This window comes from Salvelinus alpinus, chromosome 7, assembly GCF_045679555.1.
Source record: "Salvelinus alpinus chromosome 7, SLU_Salpinus.1, whole genome shotgun sequence".
Classification (NCBI taxonomy): domain Eukaryota; kingdom Metazoa; phylum Chordata; class Actinopteri; order Salmoniformes; family Salmonidae; genus Salvelinus; species Salvelinus alpinus.
This window is the reverse complement of record NC_092092.1, coordinates 87,669,444-87,694,545: the sequence shown is the minus strand read 5'-3', so window position 1 is coordinate 87,694,545 and position 25,102 is coordinate 87,669,444. Positions and strand designations below refer to the sequence as shown.

The 25,102-nt window shown below is 48.8% G+C and overlaps 2 protein-coding genes across 2 annotated transcripts in view; both read left to right on the top strand.

The window, feature by feature from the left end:
- The window catches only part of LOC139581818 (iron-sulfur clusters transporter ABCB7, mitochondrial-like), an 87,986-nt gene extending 85,719 nt beyond the window's left edge, over positions 1 to 2,267 (top strand). Inside the window, exon 16 of the mRNA XM_071412005.1 lies at positions 1,506 to 2,267. Within this exon, the coding sequence (XP_071268106.1) occupies positions 1,506 to 1,724 (219 nt within the window). The 3' untranslated portion in view covers positions 1,725 to 2,267. The remainder of the gene's footprint in view (positions 1 to 1,505) is intronic.
- Positions 2,268 to 11,634: 9,367 nt separating this feature from the next.
- LOC139581817 (neurite extension and migration factor-like) overlaps positions 11,635 to 25,102 on the top strand; it is a 128,019-nt gene continuing 114,551 nt past the window's right edge. Inside the window, 1 exon segment of the mRNA XM_071412004.1 lies at positions 11,635 to 12,261. The gene's annotated coding sequence lies outside the window, so the exon portion shown is untranslated.

Sequence of the window (25,102 nt, the reverse complement as noted above, 5' to 3'; positions counted from 1 at the left end):
ACTGAGGCATAGAAAGAGGAGAGGAGGACTGAGGCATAGAAAGAGGAGAGGAGGACTGAGGAATAGAAAGAGGAGAGAGGACTGAGGAATAGAAAGAGGAGAGGAGGACTGAGGAATAGAAAGAGGAGAGGACTGAGGAATAGAAAGAGGAGAGGACTGAGGCATAGAAAGAGGAGAGGAGGACTGAGGAATAGAAAGAGGAGAGGAGGACTGAGGAATAGAAAGAGGAGAGGAGGACTGAGGAATAGAAAGAGGAGAGGAGGACTGAGGAATAGAAAGAGGAGAGGAGGACTGAGGAATAGGAAGAGGAGAGGAGGACTGAGGAATAGAAAGAGGAGAGGGGGATGAGGTTTGGTTTGTCTTGTGGTGCGTCTTAGCACTTTGAAAGCTGTTGGTGATGTTTTCCATGTTCCCCTGTGAGCAGAGGCAGAGCGTCAGATGGAGAGATCAGAAGGTCGGCGTGGCGAGAAGGCGTGTTATGCCGTGTCGCCATGGTGTCGGCTCGTTAAGTCACAGAGTTAGAAACAGTCAGTTACGTGCTCGTGGTGCCAACACTTCTGCCTCGCTCCCTGGGGGGTGCGATACTTTTATTACTGAGTGGGAGGGTGGGTAAGGGAGGGGAGGGAGGGAGGCGGGTGTGCTGCTGCTGTGTGCCAGTAGGGAAGAGTCAGGTAGAGAGGGAGAGTAGGGAAGAGTCAGGTAGAGAGGGAGAGTAGGGAAGAGTCAGGTTGAGAGGGAGAGTAGGGAAGAGTCAGGTAGAGAGGGAGAGTAGGGAAGAGTCAGGTAGAGAGGGAGAGTAGGGAAGAGTCAGGTAGAGAGGGAGAGTAGGGAAGAGTCAGGTAGAGAGGGAGAGTAGGGAAGAGTCAGGTAGAGAGGGAGAGTAGTGAAGAGTCAGGTAGAGAGGGAGAGTAGGGAAGAGTCAGGTAGAGAGGGAGAGTAGGGAAGAGTCAGGTAGAGAGGGAGAGTAGGGAAGAGTCAGGTAGAGAGGGAGAGTAGGGAAGAGTCAGGTAGAGGGGGGATGGAGAGTAGGGAAGAGTCAGGTAGAGAGGGAGAGTAGGGATGAGTCAGGTAGAGAGGGAGAGTAGGGAAGAGTCAGGTAGAGAGGGAGAGTAGGGAAGAGTCAGGTAGAGAGGGAGAGTAGGGAAGAGTCAGGTAGAGGGGGGATGAAGAGTAGGGAAGAGTCAGGTAGAGAGGGAGAGTAGGGATGAGTCAGGTAGAGAGGGAGAGTAGGGAAGAGTCAGGTAGAGGGGGGATGGAGAGTAGGGATGAGTCAGGTAGAGAGGGACGGTTGACTCTGTTAATCATCAGTGTTGATATTATCATTCATTCTCGATGTCTCCCATTTAATACTGCATTCTGTGTCAAAGTCCTTTTTACATGGACTTTAGTCGGACTCAACTAGACTTTATAGTAGAATAATCCTCCTCTCTCTCTCTGTCCTTCTCCCTCTGTCTGCCTCTGTCCCCCTCTGTCCCCCTCTGCCCCCTCTGTCTCCCTCTGTCCAGGGTAAGATAGCAGAGCGAGGGGACCACCACTCTCTCCTGGCTACTCCAGGCTCTCTGTACGCTGACCTGTGGAACACTCAGAACAGCAAGATACTGAACCGTAAGAACAGCCCAGTGGAGCTGCAGCCAGAGAGACTCAGCCAGAAGGAGGAGGAGAGGAAGAAACTACAGGAGGAGATCATGAACAGTGTCAAGGGCTGTGGGAACTGCTCCTGTTGAGGAGAGACCAGGACATCCCTCAATACTTGTCCTCCCTTCCTTCTTCCTTCACTCACTGACAGCCGGCCCTCAGTACTTTAGTCTCTCTCAGGGGAGGGGCCACCTACACCTCTTTCCATCTCACTCCTGTCACAACAAACTCTGGGCTGACTGCCCCTCCCCCTGCTCCTCTTGAGAAGGCGATTGGTGGCCGAAGAGGAGACTGAGAAGGAATCCTATCTGCCATTGGCTGATGTCTACAGAGAGGCAGTGCTCATCTACCAATCATCTCAGGACAAACCACATATTGTATATGATGACATCATGGTGTATAGGACTGAGTAAGAACAGGACTGAGTAAGAACAGTAAAGCTTATTGGTCAGATCAGTGCCCATGTTGCATGATGTCATCGTGTACAGTTTGTTAGAACTGAACACTGGTTGGACTTGTTGTACAAATTCACTTTCATGTCCAACAGAAATGTAATGTGTATAATTGTATAAAGACACTGGAGAAAGAACATGGTATTGTTGTGTGATGAATAAAGAGCAGTGAGACTCCTATTGTTGCTGTTATCTGTCAGTCTGATGAAGGGGAGGTCGTTCTGAATGTCCAGGGCCTGCTGCTCTTCTCTTCTACCTGATAATGAATTGCACCTACCTGGTGTCACAGGTCTAAACCAGTCCCTGATTAGAGGGGACCTCTGAACAATACGCAGTGGAACTGGCTTGGAGGTCCGGAGTTGAGTTAGAGGGGTCCAGATCGTTATTCATTGGGTTTTCTATGGATGACTGACCAGCCGTTCTGTATGGTTCCTCCTCCCTGATGTCACGGGGTGATCCTTCCTCTCTACCAGTCTAGTTTACGTGGTGATGCCACGGGGTGGCCCTATCCTTCATATCCTCCCCATAGTCTCCTCAGTTCATATCCTCCCCATAGTCTCCTCAGTTCATATCCTCCCCATAGTCTCCTCAGTTCATATCCTCCCCATAGTCTCCTCAGTTCATATCCTCCCCATAGTCTCCTCAGTTCATATCCTCCCCATAGTCTCCTCAGTTCATATCCTCCCCATAGTCTCCTCAGTTCATATCCTCCCCGTAGTCTCCTCAGTTCATATCCTCCCCATAGTCTCCTCAGTTCATATCCTCCCCATAGTCTCCTCAGTTCATATCCTCCCCATAGTCTCCTCAGTTCATATCCTCCCCATAGTCTCCTCAGTTCATATCCTCCCCATAGTCTCCTCAGTTCATATCCTCTCCATAGTCTCCTCAGTTCATATCCTCTCCATAGTCTCCTCAGTTCATATCCTCCCCATAGTCTCCTCAGTTCATATCCTCCCCATAGTCTCCTCAGTTCATATCCTCCCCATAGTCTCCTCAGTTCATATCCTCCTCGTAGTCTCCTCAGTTCATATCCTCCTCATAGTCTCTTCAGTTCATATCCTCCCCATAGTCTCCTCAGTTCATATCCTCCCCGTAGTCTCCTCAGTTCATATCCTCCCCATAGTCTCCTCAGTTCATATCCTCCCCATAGTCTCCTCAGTTCATATCCTCCCCATAGTCTCCTCAGTTCATATCCTCCCCGTAGTCTCCTCAGTTCATATCCTCCCCGTAGTCTCCTCAGTTCATATCCTCCCCGTAGTCTCCTCAGTTCATATCCTCCCCATAGTCTCCTCAGTTCATATCCTCCCCATAGTCTCCTCAGTTCATATCCTCCCCATAGTCTCCTCAGTTCATATCCTCCTCATAGTCTCTTCAGTTCATATCCTCCCCATAGTCTCCTCAGTTCATATCCTCCCCGTAGTCTCCTCAGTTCATATCCTCCTCATAGTCTCTTCAGTTCATATCCTCCCCATAGTCTCCTCAGTTCATATCCTCCTCATAGTCCCCTCAGTTCATATCCTCCCCATAGTCTCCTCAGTTCATATCCTCCCCATAGTCTCCTCAGTTCATATCCTCCCCATAGTCTCCTCAGTTCATATCCTCCCCATAGTCTCCTCAGTTCATATCCTCCCCATAGTCTCCTCAGTTCATATCCTCCCCATAGTCTCCTCAGTTCATTTCCTCCCCATAGTCTCCTCAGTTCATATCCTCCTCATAGTCTCCTCAGTTCATATCCTCCTCATAGTCTCCTCAGTTCATATCCTCCTCATAGTCTCCTCAGTTCATATCCTCCCCGTAGTCTCCTCAGTTCATATCCTCCCCGTAGTCTCCTCAGTTCATATCCTCTCCATAGTCTCCTCAGTTCATATCCTCCCCATAGTCTCCTCAGTTCATATCCTCCCCATAGTCTCCTCAGTTCATATCCTCCCCATAGTCTCCTCAGTTCATATCCTCCCCATAGTCTCCTCAGTTCATATCCTCCCCATAGTCCCCTCAGTTCATATCCTCCTCATAGTCCCCTCAGTTCATATCCTCCCCGTAGTCCCCTCAGTTCATATCCTCCCCGTAGTCTCCTCAGTTCATATCCTCCCCATAGTCTCCTCAGTTCATATCCTCCTCATAGTCTCCTCAGTTCATATCCTCCCCATAGTCTCCTCAGTTCATATCCTCCTCATAGTCCCCTCAGTTCATATCCTCCCCGTAGTCTCCTCAGTTCATATCCTCCCCATAGTCTCCTCAGTTCATTTCCTCCCCATAGTCTCCTCAGTTCATATCCTCCCCATAGTCCCCTCAGTTCATATCCTCCCCATAGTCCCCTCAGTTCATATCCTCCCCGTAGTCTCCTCAGTTCATATCCTCCCCATAGTCCCCTCAGTTCATATCCTCCTCGTAGTCCCCTCAGTTCATATCCTCCCCGTAGTCTCCTCAGTTCATATCCTCCCCGTAGTCTCCTCAGTTCATATCCTCCCCATAGTCCCCTCAGTTCATATCCTCCCCATAGTCTCCTCAGTTCATATCCTCCTCATAGTCTCCTCAGTTCATATCCTCCTCATAGTCTCCTCAGTTCATATCCTCTCCATAGTCTCCTCAGTTCATATCCTCCCCATAGTCTCCTCAGTTAATTTCCTCCCCATAGTCTCCTCAGTTCATATCCTCCCCATAGTCTCCTCAGTTCATATCCTCCCCATAGTCTCCTCAGTTCATTTCCTCCCCATAGTCTCCTCAGTTCATATCCTCCCCATAGTCTCCTCAGTTCATATCCTCCCCATAGTCTCCTCAGTTCATTTCCTCCCCATAGTCTCCTCAGTTCATATCCTCCCCATAGTCTCCTCAGTTCATATCCTCTCCATAGTCTCCTCAGTTCATATCCTCCCTATAGTCTCCTCAGTTCATATCCTCCTCATAGTCTCCTCAGTTCATATCCTCCCCATAGTCTCCTCAGTTCATATCCTCCCCATAGTCTCCTCAGTTCATATCCTCCTCATAGTCCCCTCAGTTCATATCCTCCCCATAGTCTCCTCAGTTCATATCCTCCCCATAGTCTCCTCAGTTCATATCCTCCCCATAGTCTCCTCAGTTCATATCCTCCTCATAGTCCCCTCAGTTCATATCCTCCTCATAGTCCCCTCAGTTCATATCCTCCCCATAGTCTCCTCAGTTCATATCCTCCCCATAGTCTCCTCAGTTCATATCCTCCTCATAGTCCCCTCAGTTCATATCCTCCCCATAGTCTCCTCAGTTCATATCCTCCCCATAGTCTCCTCAGTTCATATCCTCCCCATAGTCTCCTCAGTTCATATCCTCCCCATAGTCCCCTCAGTTCATATCCTCCCCATAGTCTCCTCAGTTCATTTCCTCCCCATAGTCTCCTCAGTTCATATCCTCCCCATAGTCTCCTCAGTTCATATCCTCCCCGTAGTCTCCTCAGTTCATTTCCTCCCCAGTGAGGTGACCCCCCCCCCCCCCCATGTTGCTGCCATGTCCTTTAGATTCATTCACCAGCACAATTGGTCCCTCTACCTTGTTGCCAGCCTTAAAATATTTTCCTTGAGCTGGAAAGGTATTTTAAAACAATCGCTGTCGTCATAATTTGTTACTATGGCGATCATCAGGTCTTGGTACTTCCAACTAAGTGAAAAAATTAACAGGCTTTACAGCTTGAGTGTTATTTGAAGACACAATTCAAATACGACATATCTACTGCTACAACCACAGGAGAGAACAATATCCTATGAAGGTGTGTATGTGTGTGTTGTGCACACCACCTCTGATATGAGTTAACGTGAACCACACCTGCCATGAGAAGGCAGTGGACAGTGTCTCACTCCTATCTGGTTCAGTTCATTATTGGAAAAGAGAACGTTGTCAATTATTTACCTGGTTAAAGGCTAAACATAGCGTCAACTTAACATTCAGTGTGGTTTCCCTTTATCTTCTGTTGGCTATATTCCTCTACCTCTGATTAATTATAGGGACTCTAGAGATGTACAGGAATACCCTAACCCTAACCTTATAATAGAAAAAGTGGTCAGATGAAGCAGATGCTAAGCTACAGGACTGTTTTGCTAGCACAGACCGGAATATGTTCCGGGTTTCCTCCAATGGCATTGAGGAGTACACCACATCAGTCATTGGCTTCATCAATAAGTGCATCGATGACGTCGTCCCCACAGTGGCCGTACGTACCCCAACAAGAAGCCATGGATTACAGGCAACATCTGCACTGAGCTAAAGGCTAGAGCTGCCGCTTTCAAGGAGCGGGACTCTAACCCGGAAGTTTATAAGAAGTCCCCCTGTGCCCTCCAATGAACCATCAAACAGGCAAAGTGTCAATACAAGACTTTGATCGAATCATATTACACCGGCTCTGACGCTCATCGGATGTGGCAGGGCTTGCAAACTATTACAGACTACGAAGGGAAACCCAGCCGAGAACTGCCCAGTGACGTGAGCCAACCAGACGAGGTAAATAACTTCTATAATCGCTTCGAGGCAAGTAACACTGAAACATGCATGAGAGCATCAGCTGTTCCGGATGACTGTGTGACCACGTTCTCCTCAGCCGATGTGAGTAAGACCTTTAAACAGGTCAACATTCAGAAGGTCGGATTACCAGGACATGTACTGCGAGCATGCGGTGACCAACTGGCAAGTGTCTTCACAGACATTTTCAACCTCTCCCTGTCTGACTCTGTAATACCAACATGCTTCAAGAAGACCACCATAGTCCCTGTGCCCAAGAACACAAAGGCAACCTGCCTAAATGACTACAGGACCCGTAGCACACACGTCTGTAGCCATGAAAGGCTGGTCATGGCTCACATCAACACCATTATCCCAGAAACCCTAGACCCACTCCAATTTGCATAACACCCCAACAGATCCACAGATGATGCAATATCTTACACTCCACACTGTCCTTTCCCACCTGGACAAAAGGAACACCTATGTGAGAATGCTGTTCATTGACTACAGCTCAGCATTCAACACCATAGTGACCTCAAAGCTCATCACTAAGCTAAGGACCCTGGGACTAAACACCTCCCTCTGCAACTGGATCCTGGACTTCCTGACGGGTTGACCCCAGGTGGTAAGGGTAGGGAACAACACATTCGCCACGCTGATCCTCAACACGGGGGCCCCTCAGGGGTGCGTGCTCAGTCCCCTCCTGTACTCCCTGTTCACTCATGACTGGCTGGGTTTCTGTACAGCACTTTGAGATATCAGCTGATGTAAGAAGGGCTATATAAATACATTTGATTTGATTTGATTTGACTGCATGGCCAGGCACGACTCCAACACCATCATTAAGTTTGCCGATGACACAACAATGGTAGGCCTGATCACCGACAACGACGAGACAGCCTGTAGGGAGGAGGTCAGAGACCTGACCGTGTGGTGCAAGGACAACAACCTCTCCCTCAACGTGATCAAGACAAAGGAGATGATTGTGGACTACAGGACAAGGAGGACCGAACACGCCCCCATTCTCATCGACTGGGCTGTAGTGGAGCAGATTGAGAGCTTCAAGTTCCTTGGTGTCCACGTCACCAACAAACTATTGTGGTCCAAGCACACCAAGACAGTCGTGAAGAGGGCACGACTAAACATATTCCCCCTTCAGGAGACTGAAAAGATTTGGCATGGGTCCTCAAAAGGTTCTACAACTGCACCATCGAGAGCATCCTGACTGGTTGCATCACAGCCAACTGCTCGGCCTCCGACCGTAAGGCACTACAGAGGGTAGTGCATACATCCCAGGACATCACTGGGGCCAAGCTTCCTGACATCCAGGACCTATATGCCAGGCGGTGTCAGAGAAAGGCCCAAAACATTGTCAGAGACTCCAGCCACCCCAGTCATAGACTGTTCTCTCTGCTACCACACAGCAAGCAGTACCGGAGCGCCAAGTCTAGGTCCAAGAGGCTTCTAAACAGCTTCTACCCCCAAGCCATAAGACTCCTGAACATCTAGTCAAAGGGCTACCCAGACTATTTGCATTGCCCCTCCTCCTCCTCCTCTTCTACGCTCCTGCTACTCTCTGTTATTATCTATGCATAGTCACTTTAATAACTCTACCTACATGTACATAATACCTCAATTACCTCAACTAACCGGGGCCCCTGCACATTACCTCAACTAACCGGGGCCCCTGCACATTGACTCTGTATCGGTACCCCCTGTATATAGCCTCGCTATTGTTATTTTACTGCTGCTCTATTTGTTACTTTTTTATGTATTTTCTGAAAACTGCATTGTTTGTTAAGGGCTTGTAAGGAAGCATTTCACTCTAAGATCGACACCTGTTGTATTCGGCGCATGTGACAAATACAATTTGATTTGACCTCTGATTAGAAGGACCCTAGAGATGTACAGGAATACCCTAACCCTATAATAATACTCTGATTAGAAGGACCCTAGGCAGCGTTCACACAGGCAGCCCAAATCTGATCTTTTATTTCCACTAATTGGTCTTTTGATAAATCACATCAGATCTTTTTCAGAGCTGATGTGATTGTTCAAAAGATGGGCTGCCATTCTAAACACAGCTATAGATATACTCTGGTCTGGATGTAATATACACTGCTCAAAAAAATAAAGGGAACACTTAAACAACACAATGTAACTCCAAGCCAATCACACTTCTGTGAAATCAAACTGTCCACTTAGGAAGCAACACTGATTGACAATACATTTCACATGCTGTTGTGCAAATGGAATAGACAACAGGTGGAAATTATAGGCAATTTGCAAGACACCCCCAATAAAGGAGTGGTTCTGCAGGTGGTGACCACAGACCACTTCTCAGTTCCTATGCTTCCTGGCTGATGTTTTGGTTACTTTTGAATGCTGGCGGTGCTTTCACTCTAGTGGTAGCATGAGACGGAGTCTACAACCCACACAAGTGGCTCAGGTAGTGCAGCTCATCCAGGATGGCACATCAATGCGAGCTGTGGCAAGAAGGTTTGCTGTGTCTGTCAGCGTAGTGTCCAGAGCATGGAGGCGCTACCAGGAGACAGGCCAGTACATCAGGAGACGTGGAGGAGGCCGTAGGAGGGCAACAACCCAGCAGCAGGACCGCTACCTCCGCCTTTGTGCAAGGAGGATCAGGAGGAGCACTGCCAGAGCCCTGCAAAATGACCTCCAGCAGGCCACAAATGTGCATGTGTCTGCTCAAACGGTCAGAAACAGACTCCATGAGGGTGGTATGAGGGCCCGACGTCCACAGGTGGGGGTTGGCATTTGCCAGAGAACACCAAGATTGGCAAATTCGCCACTGGCTCTTCACAGATGAAAGCAGGTTCACACTGAGCACATGTGACAGACGTGACAGAGTCTGGAGACGCCGTGGAGAACGTTCTGCTCCCTGCAACATCCTCCAGCATGGCCGGTTTGGCGGTGGGTCAGTCATGGTGTGGGGTGGCATTTCTTTGGGGGGCCGCACAGCCCTCCATGTGCTCGCCAAAGGTAGTCTGACTGCCATTAGGTACCGAGATGAGATCCTCAGACCCCTTGTGAGACCATATGCTGGTGCGGTTGGCCCTGGGTTCCTCCTAATGCAAGACAATGCTAGACCTCATGTGGCTGGAGTGTGTCAGCAGTTCCTGCAAGAGGAAGGCATTGATGCTATGGACTGGCCCGCCCGTTCCCCAGACCTGAATCCAATTGAGCACATCTGGGACATCATGTCTCGCTCCATCCACCAAAGCCACGTTGCACCACAGACTGTCCAGGAGTTGGCGGATGCTTTAGTCAAGGTCTGGGAGGAGATCCCTCAGGAGACCATCCACCACCTCATCAGGAGCATGCCCAGACGTTGTAGGGAGGTCATACAGGCACGTGGAGGCCACACACACTACTGAGCCTCATTTTGACTTGTTTTAAGGACATTACATCAAAGTTGGATCAGCCTGTAGTGTGGTTTTCCACTTTAATTTTGAGTGTTACTCCAAAACCAGACCTCCATGGGTTGATAAATTTGATTTCCATTGATAATTTTTGTGTGGTTTTGTTGTCAGCACATTCAACTATGTAAAGAAAAAAGTATTTAATGAGAATATTTCATTCATTCAGATCTAGGATGTGTTATTTTAGTGTTCCCTTTATTTTTTTGAGCAGTGTATTCATATATATATATCATATTCAAATATCTATAATACATTATGTACAGGAATACTCTGGTCTGGTAATATATATGAACTATGCATATCTATAATACATTATGTACAGGAATACTCTGGTCTGGATGAAAAAGTTGATTGAGAAATAAAAGGTGTTATTAACGTGAAGTTGACCGCTAGCTGTCAGATGACCGGGTGAGGTCATGGTTAAAGGGTTAGGGTCAGGCTAGCTGTCAGATGACCGGGTGAGGTCATGGTTAAAGGGTTAGGGTCAGGCTAGCTGTCAGATGACCGGGTGAGGTCATGGTTAAAGGGTTAGGGTCAGGCTAGCTGTCAGATGACCGGGTGAGGTCATGGTTAAAGGGTTAGGGTCAGGCTAGCTGTCAGATGACCGGGTGAGGTCATGGTTAAAGGGTTAGGGTCAGGCTAGCTGTCAGATGACCGGGTGAGGTCATGGTTAAAGGGTTAGGGTCAGGCTAGCTGTCAGATGACCGGGTGAGGTCATGGTTAAAGGGTTAGGGTCAGGCTAGCTGTCAGATGACCGGGTGAGGTCATGGTTAAAGGGTTAGGGTCAGGCTAGCTGTCAGATGACCGGGTGAGGTCATGGTTAAAGGGTTAGGGTCAGGCTAGCTGTCAGATGACCGGGTGAGGTCATGGTTAAAGGGTTAGGGTCAGGCTAGCTGTCAGATGACCGGGTGAGGTCATGGTTAAAGGGTTAGGGTCAGGCTAGCTGTCAGATGACCGGGTGAGGTCATGGTTAAAGGGTTAGGGTCAGGCTAGCTGTCAGATGACCGGGTGAGGTCATGGTTAAAGGGTTAGGGTCAGGCTAGCTGTCAGATGACCGGGTGAGGTCATGGTTAAAGGGTTAGGGTCAGGCTAGCTGTCAGATGACCGGGTGAGGTCATGGTTAAAGGGTTAGGGTCAGGCTAGCTGTCAGATGACCGGGTGAGGTCATGGTTAAAGGGTTAGGGTCAGGCTAGCTGTACCTTTAGGGACCGGGTGAGGTCATACTGCCTCAGAGGTCAGCCTCTGACAAAACAAGGGACTACATCCCAAATGGCATCCCAAATGGCATCCTATTCACTATATAGTGCCCTGGGCTCTGGTGAAAAGTGTTGCACTATAGGCCTATAGGTTACCATTTGGGACGTCCACAAGGACTCTCCCTATGGGCCCACTGTCCATTCTCTAGATGGACTTATCTAGTTAATATGTATAGTGTGTACTTTACTGCTCATGTATGTGAATGTCAGGCTACATTAGTGTATGGTTACATTCCATTGGCAGTGACTATGATATATAGACGATTATATATGAATGTCACTAGGTAATAATATATGATTATGTATTATGCAGTGTCCCAGTGTAATTATCATACAGTATTTAGACCGGCCGGGTCGCCCTTCTCTGGACTCGTACCCCTCATTTACTGCATGCTCGCAGCGCGTCCAGTGAGCAATGCCTGCGTGTGTGGCCTTGCTTGCGTCGATTCAATTGGTTCGCGTGTCACGCTCTCATCATAGGTCGGGGGAGTGGAAGAGAAAAGACAGAGAGAGCAGAGCAGGAGCGCGCTTAGCTGTGACACTCTGCCCGGCAAGGAGAGGTCCAGCTGAAGGAAAAAAGGAAGACGAAACCTCCATCGCCGCGGTGACAATGGCAGCGTCAATCTCCTCATAGAGGTACAGACCCGCTGGAGTTACAGCCCGCCTGACTGGACGGCCTTTACCTTTTGCATGGCACACTGCTGACTGACATCCATACATTTACCTAGCTCCGTTCCTGGAATACCAATCATTGTGTAGGCTAATTGAAAATGGAGCGGCGGGGGAGAGGAGGATCTCTCTGCCTTCTCCTCCATCACTGAGAGAGAGGCGCGTCCACCTGCCTCTACCCGAGGCCCGGTGTTCTGTTGGCGGCTGTAGAACACGGGATCATGCCGCAGACCTGTCCGTGTTTCCAGGGAAAGACACATCTCTGATACCGGTCTAAAAGGCGAAAGAGAGATTCCTTCACGACAGGGAAAAAACGCAGTTTGGTTGCAACCAGTAGCTGAGGTAAGAAGCGCGTTCAATTATATCGTTATTCACAGGCTCACAGCACCTTATTATACTATATGCCTTACTATGGAGGGCTGTATTTGTGCAAATAGGCTACCCATAACAGCTCTGTGTATGCGTAAATAAACAAGATATAAACGTTATATTTGTCATACAACAGCCTTGTTATTGGAAGACTGCACGGGCTTCTCCAAGCATGCGCTGCTCCTTCTTGGCTCGGGACATCTGTCCGAGGTATTATCCAGCAGTCGGTCGTCACTGCTACATAGATTACCATATTATCTCTTTTTCTCTCTGCGAAGAAAAAACCACATCACATATTCACAGCAGAGAGGAACCGTCATAGCCTACAGTCATAGCCTACACACACTAGTAGGCAACACGGCACGTTAAGAGATGCCACGTGTAACTAAACTCAATAGGATTTAAACCCATCGGGACGTCAAACAGACGCTCCACACCTGCACTGAGAGGTTCCCAGCTCCACAATCAGATACATCCGTTATAAATTATTGATAGATTATTTATGTAAACAAATATTCCCTATGGAATAAACATGGGCCGGTCTTGACACATGCTGCTCTCCACATCCGCATGATGAGGTAGGTATCAGTGAACACCAGACTGTGGAGCTGGAGCAAGGAGCAGAGTGTGAGCCGCTGAGCGACATTCCTGAAGGCTGGAGCGTCGGTCTTCTCTCGCTCACTTCACGAGCTCAGGGCATGCCTGGCCCAGCATGCATTTGTAGTCTACTTGTGTGCTGCTAATGGCCCCTTGCTTTAGTTACTGTCATGGAGCTCACTACATATTTTAAAAAGGAAACTGCTAAAACACACAGGTGCAAAATGAAGTTGACTTAGAAAGATGAGGACCAAGAGAGGGAGTGTGGTGATGTAGTGTCCACAACTAAACAATCATTGTAGAATCTGAAAAGACACGTGTCCCGGAGCATTATGGTGTACCCATTATGTACACATGCCTTCGCATGCTATAAAAGAAAGGAATGAGGTGGGTAGTGTCGTGTCTTTGACAGTAGGTAACTAAGTGTGTCATTGTAGCAAAGTATTTATAAACTAAAAATCAGATCTCTTAAAAGTTTAGTTCATTTGTGTTCTATTATCTATACAATAGGCTATAATTCATTTTGGCCCAATAGGCCTGGCATATTCCCACTTTCAAGGAGCTTTCCGTTTTGATTGGGTTATTTGACAAAAAAAAAAAAACTTTTAGGCCTACCTATAGAAACATAAAAACTATTTAAAAAACTACATCTCTGCCCAGCCTGGCAGAGTGGCCAAAGGGTGTTTATCATCCCCAGTGGCTCTGTAAGTGTGGAGAGGATATTCTCCACTGCCAGCTGACTCTCCAGGAACCATCACATGAGCCTGAAGCCCCAGACTGACTCCAGGAACCATCACATGAGCCTGAAGCCCCAGACTGACTCCAGGAACCATCACATGAACCTGAAGCCCCAGACTGAAGCCCCAGGAACCATCACATGAGCCTGAAGCCCCAGACTGACTCTCCAGGAACCATCACATGAGCCTGAAGCCCCAGACTGACTCTCCAGGAACCATCACATGAGCCTGAAGCCCCAGACTGACTCCAGGAACCATCACATGAGCCTGAAGCCCCAGACTGACTCCAGGAACCATCACATGAGCCTGAAGCCCCAGACTGACTCTCCCGGAACCATCACATGAGCCTGAAGCCCCAGACTGACTCCAGGCACCATCACATGAGCCTGAAGCCCCAGACTGACTCCAGGAACCATCACATGAGCCTGAAGCCCCAGACTGACTCCAGGAACCATCACATGAGCCTGAAGCCCCAGACTGACTCCAGGAACCATCACATGAGCCTGAAGCCCCAGACTGACTCCAGGAACCATCACATGAGCCTGAAGCCCCAGACTGACTCTCCAGGAACCATCACATGAGCCTGAAGCCCCAGACTGACTCTCCCGGAACCATCACATGAGCCTGAAGCCCCAGACTGACTCTCCAGGAACCATCACATGAGCCTGAAGCCCCAGACTGACTCCAGGAACCATCACATGAGCCTGAAGCCCCAGACTGACTCCAGGAACCATCACATGAGCCTGAAGCCCCAGACTGACTCCAGGAACCATCACATGAGCCTGAAGCCCCAGACTGACTCCAGGAACCATCACATGAGCCTGAAGCCCCAGACTGACTCTCCAGGAACCATCACATGAGCCTGAAGCCCCAGACTGACTCTCCCGGAACCATCACATGAGCCTGAAGCCCCAGACTGACTCTCCAGGAACCATCACATGAGCCTGAAGCCCCAGACTGACTCCAGGAACCATCACATGAGCCTGAAGCCCCAGACTGACTCTCCCGGAACCATCACATGAGCCTGAAGCCCCAGACTGACTCCAGGAACCATCACATGAGCCTGAAGCCCCAGACTGACTCTCCAGGAACCATCACATGAGCCTGAAGCCCCAGACTGACTCTCCAGGAACCATCACATGAGCCTGAAGCCCCAGACTGACTCTCCAGGAACCATCACATGAGCCTGAAGCCCCAGACTGACTCCAGGAACCATCACATGAGCCTGAAGCCCCAGACTGACTCCAGGAACCATCACACGAGCCTGAAGCCCCAGACTAACTCCAGGAACCATCACATGAGCCTGAAGCCCCAGACTGACTCTCCAGGAACCATCACATGAGCCTGAAGCCCCAGACTGACTCCAGGAACCATCACATGAGCCTGAAGCCCCAGACTGACTCCAGGAACCATCACATGAGCCTGAAGCCCCAGACTGACTCCAGGAACCATCACATGAGCCTGAAGCCCCAGACTGACTCTCCAGGAACCATCACATGAGCCTGAAGCCCCAGACTGACTCTCCCGGAACCATCACATGAGCCTGAAGCCCCAGACTGACTCTCCAGGAACCATCACATGAGCCTGAAGCCCCAGACTGACTCCAGGAACCATCACATGAGCCTGAAGCCCCAGACTGACTCTCCCGGAACCATCACATGAGCCTGAAGCCCCAGACTGACTCCAGGAACCATCACATGAGCCTGAAGCCCCAGACTGACTCTCCAGGAACCATCACATGAGCCTGAAGCCCCAGACTGACTCTCCAGGAACCATCACATGAGCCTGAAGCCCCAGACCGACTCTCCAGGAACCATCACATGAGCCTGAAGCCCCAGACTGACTCCAGGAACCATCACATGAGCCTGAAGCCCCAGACTGACTCCAGGAACCATCACACGAGCCTGAAGCCCCAGACTGACTCCAGGAACCATCACATGAGCCTGAAGCCCCAGACTGACTCTCCAGGAACCATCACATGAGCCTGAAGCCCCAGACTGACTCTCCCGGAACCATCACATGAGCCTGAAGCCCCAGACTGACTCTCCCGGAACCATCACATGAGCCTGAAGCCCCAGACTGACTCTCCAGGAACCATCACATGAGCCTGAAGCCCCAGACTGACTCTCCAGGAACCATCACCTGAGCCTGAAGCCCCAGACTGGCCAGACTCACGTTTCTAAAAGTGAATTCAAAGACACTGTAGACTGAGACTAATGAGGCATTTTTCATTTCTTTGTATTTAATTCTAAGTAAGTCACAGCCTTTATGCGCAATTTATAGACTTTAATAATTTAATACAACTAAATGTTGTTTAAATGCTGAGCGCTTTATGTCCCTACCAGCCTATTGTGTCACACTCCCAAATGCTTCAAGATGTATTTCTTTGTAGGTTATAGCCTTGAAATAATATAGCCTAAATAATTCATTTTAGTTCCTTCTTAGGCTCCCTGTCTGGCTCCTGACCTATTTAGAGAGTGTATATGCTGTTCAACATGACATGTAGCCTATTTAGAGAGTGTATATGCTGTTCAACATGACATGTAGCCTATTTAGAGAGTGTATATGCTGTTCAACATGACATGTAGCCTATTTAGAGAGTGTATATGCTGTTCAACATGACATGTAGCCTATTTAGAGAGTGTATATACTGTTCAACATGGCATGTAGCCTATTTAGAGAGTGTATATGCTGTTCAACATGACATGTAGCCTATTTAGAGAGTGTATATACTGTTCAACATGGCATGTAGCCTATTTAGAGAGTGTATATGCTGTTCAACATGGCATGTAGCCTATTTAGAGAGTGTATATGCTGTTCAACATGGCATGTAGCCTATTTAGAGAGTGTATATGCTGTTCAACATGACATGTAGCCTATTTAGAGAGTGTATATGATGAATGCCTCTTACATTCATCTTTTCATGTTTATAAAAATACTTTTTATTCAAATCATGTGGTTTGGTTTCAATACTTCAAAACCAAATGGTAGGCCCAGGTACTCACAAAAATAGGTTGGTTAAATTGTGATTTTAATGAATGGAGCGTATTTGGAGCTGCAGTTTTCTGTCCTATGGTTTTTAGAGGAGCGATTGGAAAGGACGTGGTTTTTAGACTGACACACACACTACCTACTACCTAACCCTTCCTGCTACCTACTACCTAACCCTTCCTACTACCTACTACCTAACCCTTCCTGTTACCTACTACCTAACCCTTCCTGCTACCTACTACCTACTACCTAACCCTTCCTGCTACCTAACCCTTCCTGCTACCTACTACCTAACCCTTCCTGCTACCTACTACCTAACCCTTCCTGCTACCTACTACCTAACCCTTCCTGCTACCTACTACCTAACCCTTCCTGCTACCTACTACCTAACCCTTCCTGTTACCTACTACCTAACCCTTCCTGCTACCTACTACCTAACCCTAACCCTTCCTGCTACCTAACCCTTCCTGCTACCTACTACCTAACCCTTCCTGCTACCTACTACCTAACCCTTCCTGCTACCTACTACCTAACCCTTCCTGCTACCTAACCATTCCTGCTACCTACTACCTAACCCTTCCTGCTACCTACTACCTAACCCTTCCTGCTACCTACTACCTAACCCTTCCTGCTACCTACTACCTAACCCTTCCTGTTACCTACTACCTAACCCTTCCTGTTACCTACTACCTAACCCTTCCTGCTACCTAACCCTTCCTGCTACCTACTACCTAACCCTTCCTGCTACCTACTACCTAACCCTTCCTGCTACCTAACCCTTCCTGCTACCTACTACCTAACCCTTCCTGCTACCTAACCCCTCCTGCTACCTACTACCTAACCCTTCCTGCTACCTACTACCTAACCCTTCCTGCTACCTACTACCTAACCCTTCCTGCTACCTACTACCTAACCCTTCCTACTACCTACTACCTAACCCTTCCTGCTACCTACTACCTAACCCTTCCTGTTACCTACTACCTAACCCTTCCTGCTACCTACTACCTAACCCTTCCTGCTACCTACTACCTAACCCTTCCTGCTACCTACTACCTAACCCTTCCTGCTACCTACTACCTAACCCTTCCTGCTACCTACTACCTAACCCTTCCTACTACCTACTACCTAACCCTTCCTGCTACCTACTACCTAACCCTTCCTGTTACCTACTACCTAACCCTTCCTGCTACCTACTACCTAACCCTTCCTGCTACCTACTACCTAACCCTTCCTACTACCTACTACCTAACCCTTCCTGCTACCTACTACCTAACCCTTCCTGCTACCTAACCCTAACCCTTCCTACTACCTAACCATTCCCGCTACCTACTACCTAACCCTTCCTACTACCTACTACCTAACCCTTCCTGCTACCTACTACCTAACCCTTCCTACTACCTACTACCTAACCCTTCCTACTACCAAACCCTTCCTGCTACCTACTACCTAACCCTTCCTGCTACCTACTACCTAACCCTTCCTGCTACCTACTACCTAACCCTTCCTGCTACCTACTACCTAACCCTTCCTACTACCTACTACCTAACCCTTCCTACTACCAAACCCTTCCTGCTACCTACTACCTAACCCTTCCTGCTACCTACTACCTAACCCTTCCTGCTACCTACTACCTAACCCTTCCTGCTACCTACTACCTAACCCTTCCTGCTACCTACTACCTAACCCTTCCTGCTACCTACTACCTAACCCCTCCTGCTACCTACTACCTAACCCTTCCTGCTACCTACTACCTAACCCTTCCTACTACCTACTACCTAACCCTTCCTGCTACCTACTACCTAACCCTTCCTGCTACCTAACCCTAACCCTTCCTACTACCTAACCATTCCTGCTACCTACTACCTAACCCTTCCTACTACCTACTACCTAACCCTTCCTGCTACCTACTACCTAACCCTTCCTGCTACCTAACCATTCCTGCTACCTACTACCTAACCCTTCCTACTACCTACTACCTAACCCTTCCTGCTACCTACTACCTAACCCTTCCTGCTACCTACTACCTACTACCTAACCCTTCCTGCTACCTACTACCTAACCCTTCCTGCTACCTAACCATTCCTGCTACCTACTACCTAACCCTTCCTGCTACCTACTACCTAACCCTTCCTACTACCTACTACCTAACCCTTCCTGCTACCTACTACCTAACCCTTCCTGCTACCTACTACCTACTACCTAACCCTTCCTGCTACCTACTACCTAACCCTTCCTGCTACCTAACCATTCCTGCTACCTACTACCTAACCATTCCTGCTACCTACTACCTAACCCTTCCTGCTACCTACTACCGAACCCTTCCTGCTACCTACTACCTAACCCCTCCTGCTACCTACTACCTAACCCTTCCTGCTACCTACTACCTAACCCTTCCTGCTACCTACTACCTAACCCTTCCTGCTACCTACTACCTAACCCTTCCTGCTACCTAACCATTCCTGCTACCTACTACCTAACCCTTCCTACTACCTACTACCTAACCCTTCCTGCTACCTAACCATTCCTGCTACCTACTACCTAACCCTTCCTGCTACCTACTACCTAACCCTTCCTGCTACCTACTACCTAACCCTTCCTGCTACCTAACCCTAACCCTTCCTACTACCTAACCATTCCTGCTACCTACTACCTAACCCTTCCTACTACCTACTACCTAACCCTTCCTGCTACCTACTACCTAACCCTTCCTACTACCTACTACCTAACCCTTCCTGCTACCTAACCATTCCTGCTACCTACTACCTAACCCTTCCTACTACCTACTACCTAACCCTTCCTGCTACCTAACCATTCCTGCTACCTACTACCTAACCCTTCCTGCTACCTACTACCTAACCCTTCCTGCTACCTACTACCTAACCCCTCCTGCTACCTACTACCTAACCCTTCCTGCTACCTACTACCTAACCCTTCCTGCTACCTACTACCTAACCCTTCCTGCTACCTAACCCTAACCCTTCCTACTACCTAACCATTCCTGCTACCTACTACCTAACCCTTCCTACTACCTACTACCTAACCCTTCCTGCTACCTACTACCTAACCCTTCCTACTACCTACTACCTAACCCTTCCTGCTACCTAACCATTCCTGCTACCTACTACCTAACCCTTCCTACTACCTACTACCTAACCCTTCCTGCTACCTAACCATTCCTGCTACCTACTACCTAACCCTTCCTGCTACCTACTACCTAACCCTTCCTGCTACCTACTACCTAACCCTTCCTGCTACCTAACCATTCCTGCTACCTACTACCTAACCCTTCCTGCTACCTACTACCTAACCCTTCCTGCTACCTGCTACCTAACCCTTCCTGCTACCTACTACCTAACCCTTCCTGCTACCTACTACCTAACCCTTCCTGCTACCTACTACCTAACCCTTCCTGCTACCTAACCATTCCTGCTACCTACTACCTAACCCTTCCTGCTACCTACTACCTAACCCCTCCTGCTACCTACTACCTAACCCTTCCTGCTACCTACTACCTAACCCTTCCTGCTACCTACTACCTAACCCTTCCTGCTACCTACTACCTAACCCTTCCTGCTACCTACTACCTAACCCTTCCTGCTACCTACTACCTAACCCTTCCTGCTACCTAACCATTCCTGCTACCTACTACCTAACCCTTCCTACTACCTACTACCTAACCCTTCCTGCTACCTACTACCTAACCCTTCCTGCTACCTACTACCTAACCCTTCCTGCTACCTACTACCTAACCCTTCCTGCTACCTACTACCTAACCCTTCCTGCTACCTACTTCCTACTACCTACTACCTAACCCTTCCTGCTACCTAACCCTTCCTGCTACCTACTACCTAACCCTTCCTGCTACCTACTACCTAACCCCTCCTGCTACCTACTACCTAACCCTTCCTGCTACCTACTACCTAACCCTTCCTGCTACCTACTACCTAACCCTTCCTGCTACCTACTACCTAACCCTTCCTGCTACCTAACCATTCCTGCTACCTACTACCTAACCCTTCCTACTACCTACTACCTAACCCTTCCTGCTACCTACTACCTAACCCTTCCTGCTACCTACTACCTAACCCTTCCTGTTACCTACTACCTAACCCTTCCTGCTACCTAACCATTCCTGCTACCTACTACCTAACCCTTCCTGCTACCTACTACCTAACCCTTCCTGCTACCTACTACCTAACCCTTCCTGCTACCTAACCCTTCCTGCTACCTACTACCTAACCCTTCCTGCTACCTAACCCTTCCTGCTACCTACTACCTAACCCTTCCTGCTACCTACTACCTACTACCTAACCCTTCCTGCTACCTACTACCTAACCCTTCCTGCTACCTAACCATTCCTGCTACCTACTACCTAACCCTTCCTGCTACCTACTACCTAACCCTTCCTGCTACCTACTACCTAACCCTTCCTGCTACCTACTACCTAACCCTTCCTGCTACCTACTACCTAACCCTTCCTGCTACCTAACCCTAACCCTTCCTACTACCTAACCATTCCTGCTACCTACTACCTAACCCTTCCTACTACCTACTACCTAACCCTTCCTGCTACCTACTACCTAACCCTTCCTACTACCTACTACCTAACCCTTCCTGCTACCTAACCATTCCTGCTACCTACTACCTAACCCTTCCTGCTACCTACTACCGAACCCTTCCTGCTACCTACTACCTAACCCCTCCTGCTACCTACTACCTAACCCTTCCTGCTACCTACTACCTAACCCTTCCTGCTACCTACTACCTAACCCTTCCTGCTACCTACTACCTAACCCTTCCTGCTACCTAACCATTCCTGCTACCTACTACCTAACCCTTCCTACTACCTACTACCTAACCCTTCCTGCTACCTAACCATTCCTGCTACCTACTACCTAACCCTTCCTGCTACCTACTACCTAACCCTTCCTGCTACCTACTACCTAACCCTTCCTGCTACCTAACCCTAACCCTTCCTACTACCTAACCATTCCTGCTACCTACTACCTAACCCTTCCTACTACCTACTACCTAACCCTTCCTGCTACCTACTACCTAACCCTTCCTACTACCTACTACCTAACCCTTCCTGCTACCTAACCATTCCTGCTACCTACTACCTAACCCTTCCTACTACCTACTACCTAACCCTTCCTGCTACCTAACCATTCCTGCTACCTACTACCTAACCCTTCCTGCTACCTACTACCTAACCCTTCCTGCTACCTACTACCTAACCCCTCCTGCTACCTACTACCTAACCCTTCCTGCTACCTACTACCTAACCCTTCCTGCTACCTACTACCTAACCCTTCCTGCTACCTACTACCTAACCCTTCCTACTACCTAACCCTTCCTGCTACCTACTACCTAACCCTTCCTGCTACCTAACCATTCCTGCTACCTACTACCTAACCCTTCCTACTACCTACTACCTAACCCTTCCTGTTACCTACTACCTAACCCTTCCTACTACCTACTACCTAACCCTTCCTGCTACCTACTACCTAACCCTTCCTGCTACCTACTACCTAACCCTTCCTGCTACCTAACCATTCCTGCTACCTACTACCTAACCCTTCCTACTACCTACTACCTAACCCTTCCTGCTACCTACTACCTAACCCTTCCTGCTACCTACTACCTAACCCTTCCTGCTACCTAACCATTCCTGCTACCTACTACCTAACCCTTCCTACTACCTACTACCTAACCCTTCCTGTTACCTACTACCTAACCCTTCCTGCTACCTACTACCTAACCCTTCCTACTACCTAACCCTTCCTGCTACCTAACCATTCCTGCTACCTACTACCTAACCCTTCCTACTACCTACTACCTAACCCTTCCTGCTACCTACTACCTAACCCTTCCTGCTACCTACTACCTAACCCTTCCTGCTACCTAACCATTCCTGCTACCTACTACCTAACCCTTCCTGCTACCTACTACCTAACCCTTCCTGCTACCTAACCATTCCTGCTACCTACTACCTAACCCTTCCTACTACCTACTACCTAACCCTTCCTGCTACCTACTACCTAACCCTTCCTGCTACCTACTACCTAACCCTTCCTGCTACCTAACCATTCCTGCTACCTACTACCTAACCCTTCCTGCTACCTACTACCTAACCCTTCCTGCTACCTAACCATTCCTGCTACCTACTACCTAACCCTTCCTGCTACCTACTACCTAACCCTTCCTGCTACCTAACCATTCCTGCTACCTACTACCTAACCCTTCCTGCTACCTACTACCTAACCCTTCCTGCTACCTAACCATTCCTGCTACCTACTACCTAACCCTTCCTGCTACCTAACCATTCCTGCTACCTACTACCTAACCCTTCCTGCTACCTACTACCTAACCCTTCCTGCTACCTAACCATTCCTGCTACCTACTACCTAACCCTTCCTGCTACCTACTACCTAACCCTTCCTGCTACCTAACCATTCCTGCTACCTACTACCTAACCCTTCCTGCTACCTACTACCTAACCCTTCCTGCTACCTAACCATTCCTGCTACCTACTACCTAACCCTTCCTGCTACCTAACCATTCCTGCTACCTACTACCTAACCCTTCCTGCTACCTACTACCTAACCCTTCCTGCTACCTAACCATTCCTGCTACCTACTACCTAACCCTTCCTGCTACCTACTACCTAACCCTTCCTGCTACCTAACCATTCCTGCTACCTACTACCTAACCCTTCCTGCTACCTACTACCTAACCCTTCCTGCTACCTAACCATTCCTGCTACCTACTACCTAACCCTTCCTGCTACCTACTACCTAACCCTTCCTGCTACCTAACCATTCCTGCTACCTACTACCTAACCCTTCCTGCTACCTAACCATTCCTGCTACCTACTACCTAACCCTTCCTGCTACCTACTACCTAACCCTTCCTGCTACCTAACCATTCCTGCTACCTACTACCTAACCCTTCCTGCTACCTACTACCTAACCCTTCCTGCTACCTAACCATTCCTGCTACCTACTACCTAACCCTTCCTGCTACCTACTACCTAACCCTTCCTGCTACCTAACCATTCCTGCTACCTACTATCTAACCCTTCCTGCTACCTAACCATTCCTGCTACCTACTACCTAACCCTTCCTGCTACCTACTACCTAACCCTTCCTGCTACCTAACCATTCCTGCTACCTACTACCTAACCCTTCCTGCTACCTACTACCTAACCCTTCCTGCTACCTAACCATTCCTGCTACCTACTACCTAACCCTTCCTGCTACCTACTACCTAACCCTTCCTGCTACCTAACCATTCCTGCTACCTACTACCTAACCCTTCCTGCTACCTACTACCTAACCCTTCCTGCTACCTAACCATTCCTGCTACCTACTACCTAACCCTTCCTGCTACCTACTACCTAACCCTTCCTGCTACCTAACCATTCCTGCTACCTACTACCTAACCCTTCCTGCTACCTACTACCTAACCCTTCCTGCTACCTAACCATTCCTGCTACCTACTATCTAACCCTTCCTGCTACCTAACCATTCCTGCTACCTACTACCTAACCCTTCCTGCTACCTACTACCTAACCCTTCCTGCTACCTAACCATTCCTGCTACCTACTACCTAACCCTTCCTGCTACCTAACCCTTTCTGCTCAATAGTGCAATAAGACAGGTGCAGGCTGGAAGCCTCATACAACCTTACAGACATGCAGATAAAAATAGTAGTGTAGCATCAGTGACTAGGGAATGGGGACATGTAGCCTATGGAATAGTAGTGTAGCATCAGTGACTAGGGAATGGGGACATGTAGCCTATGGAACAGTAGTGTAGCATCAGTGACTAGGGAATGGGGACATGTAGCCTATGGAACAGTAGTGTAGCATCAGTGACTAGGGAATGGGGACATGTAGCCTATGGAACAGTAGTGTAGCATCAGTGACTAGGGAATGGGGACATGTAGCCTATGGAATAGTAGTGTAGCGTCAGTGACTAGGGAATGGGGACATGTAGCCTATGGAACAGTAGTGTAGCATCAGTGACTAGGGAATGGGGACATGTAGCCTATGGAACAGTAGTGTAGCGTCAGTGACTAGGGAATGGGGACATGTAGCCTATGGAACAGTAGTGTAGCATCAGTGACTAGGGAATGGGGACATGTAGCCTATGGAATAGTAGTGTAGCATCAGTGACTAGGGAATGGGGACATGTAGCCTATGGAACAGTAGTGTAGCATCAGTGACTAGGGAATGGGGACATGTAGCCTATGGAATAGTAGTGTAGCATCAGTGACTAGGGAATGGGGACATGTAGCCTATGGAACAGTAGTGTAGCGTCAGTGACTAGGGAATGGGGACATGTAGCCTATGGAACAGTAGTGTAGCGTCAGTGACTAGGGAATGGGGACATGTAGCCTATGGAACAGTAGTGTAGCGTCAGTGACTAGGGAATGGGGACATGTAGCCTATGGAACAGTAGTGTAGCATCAGTGACTAGGGAATG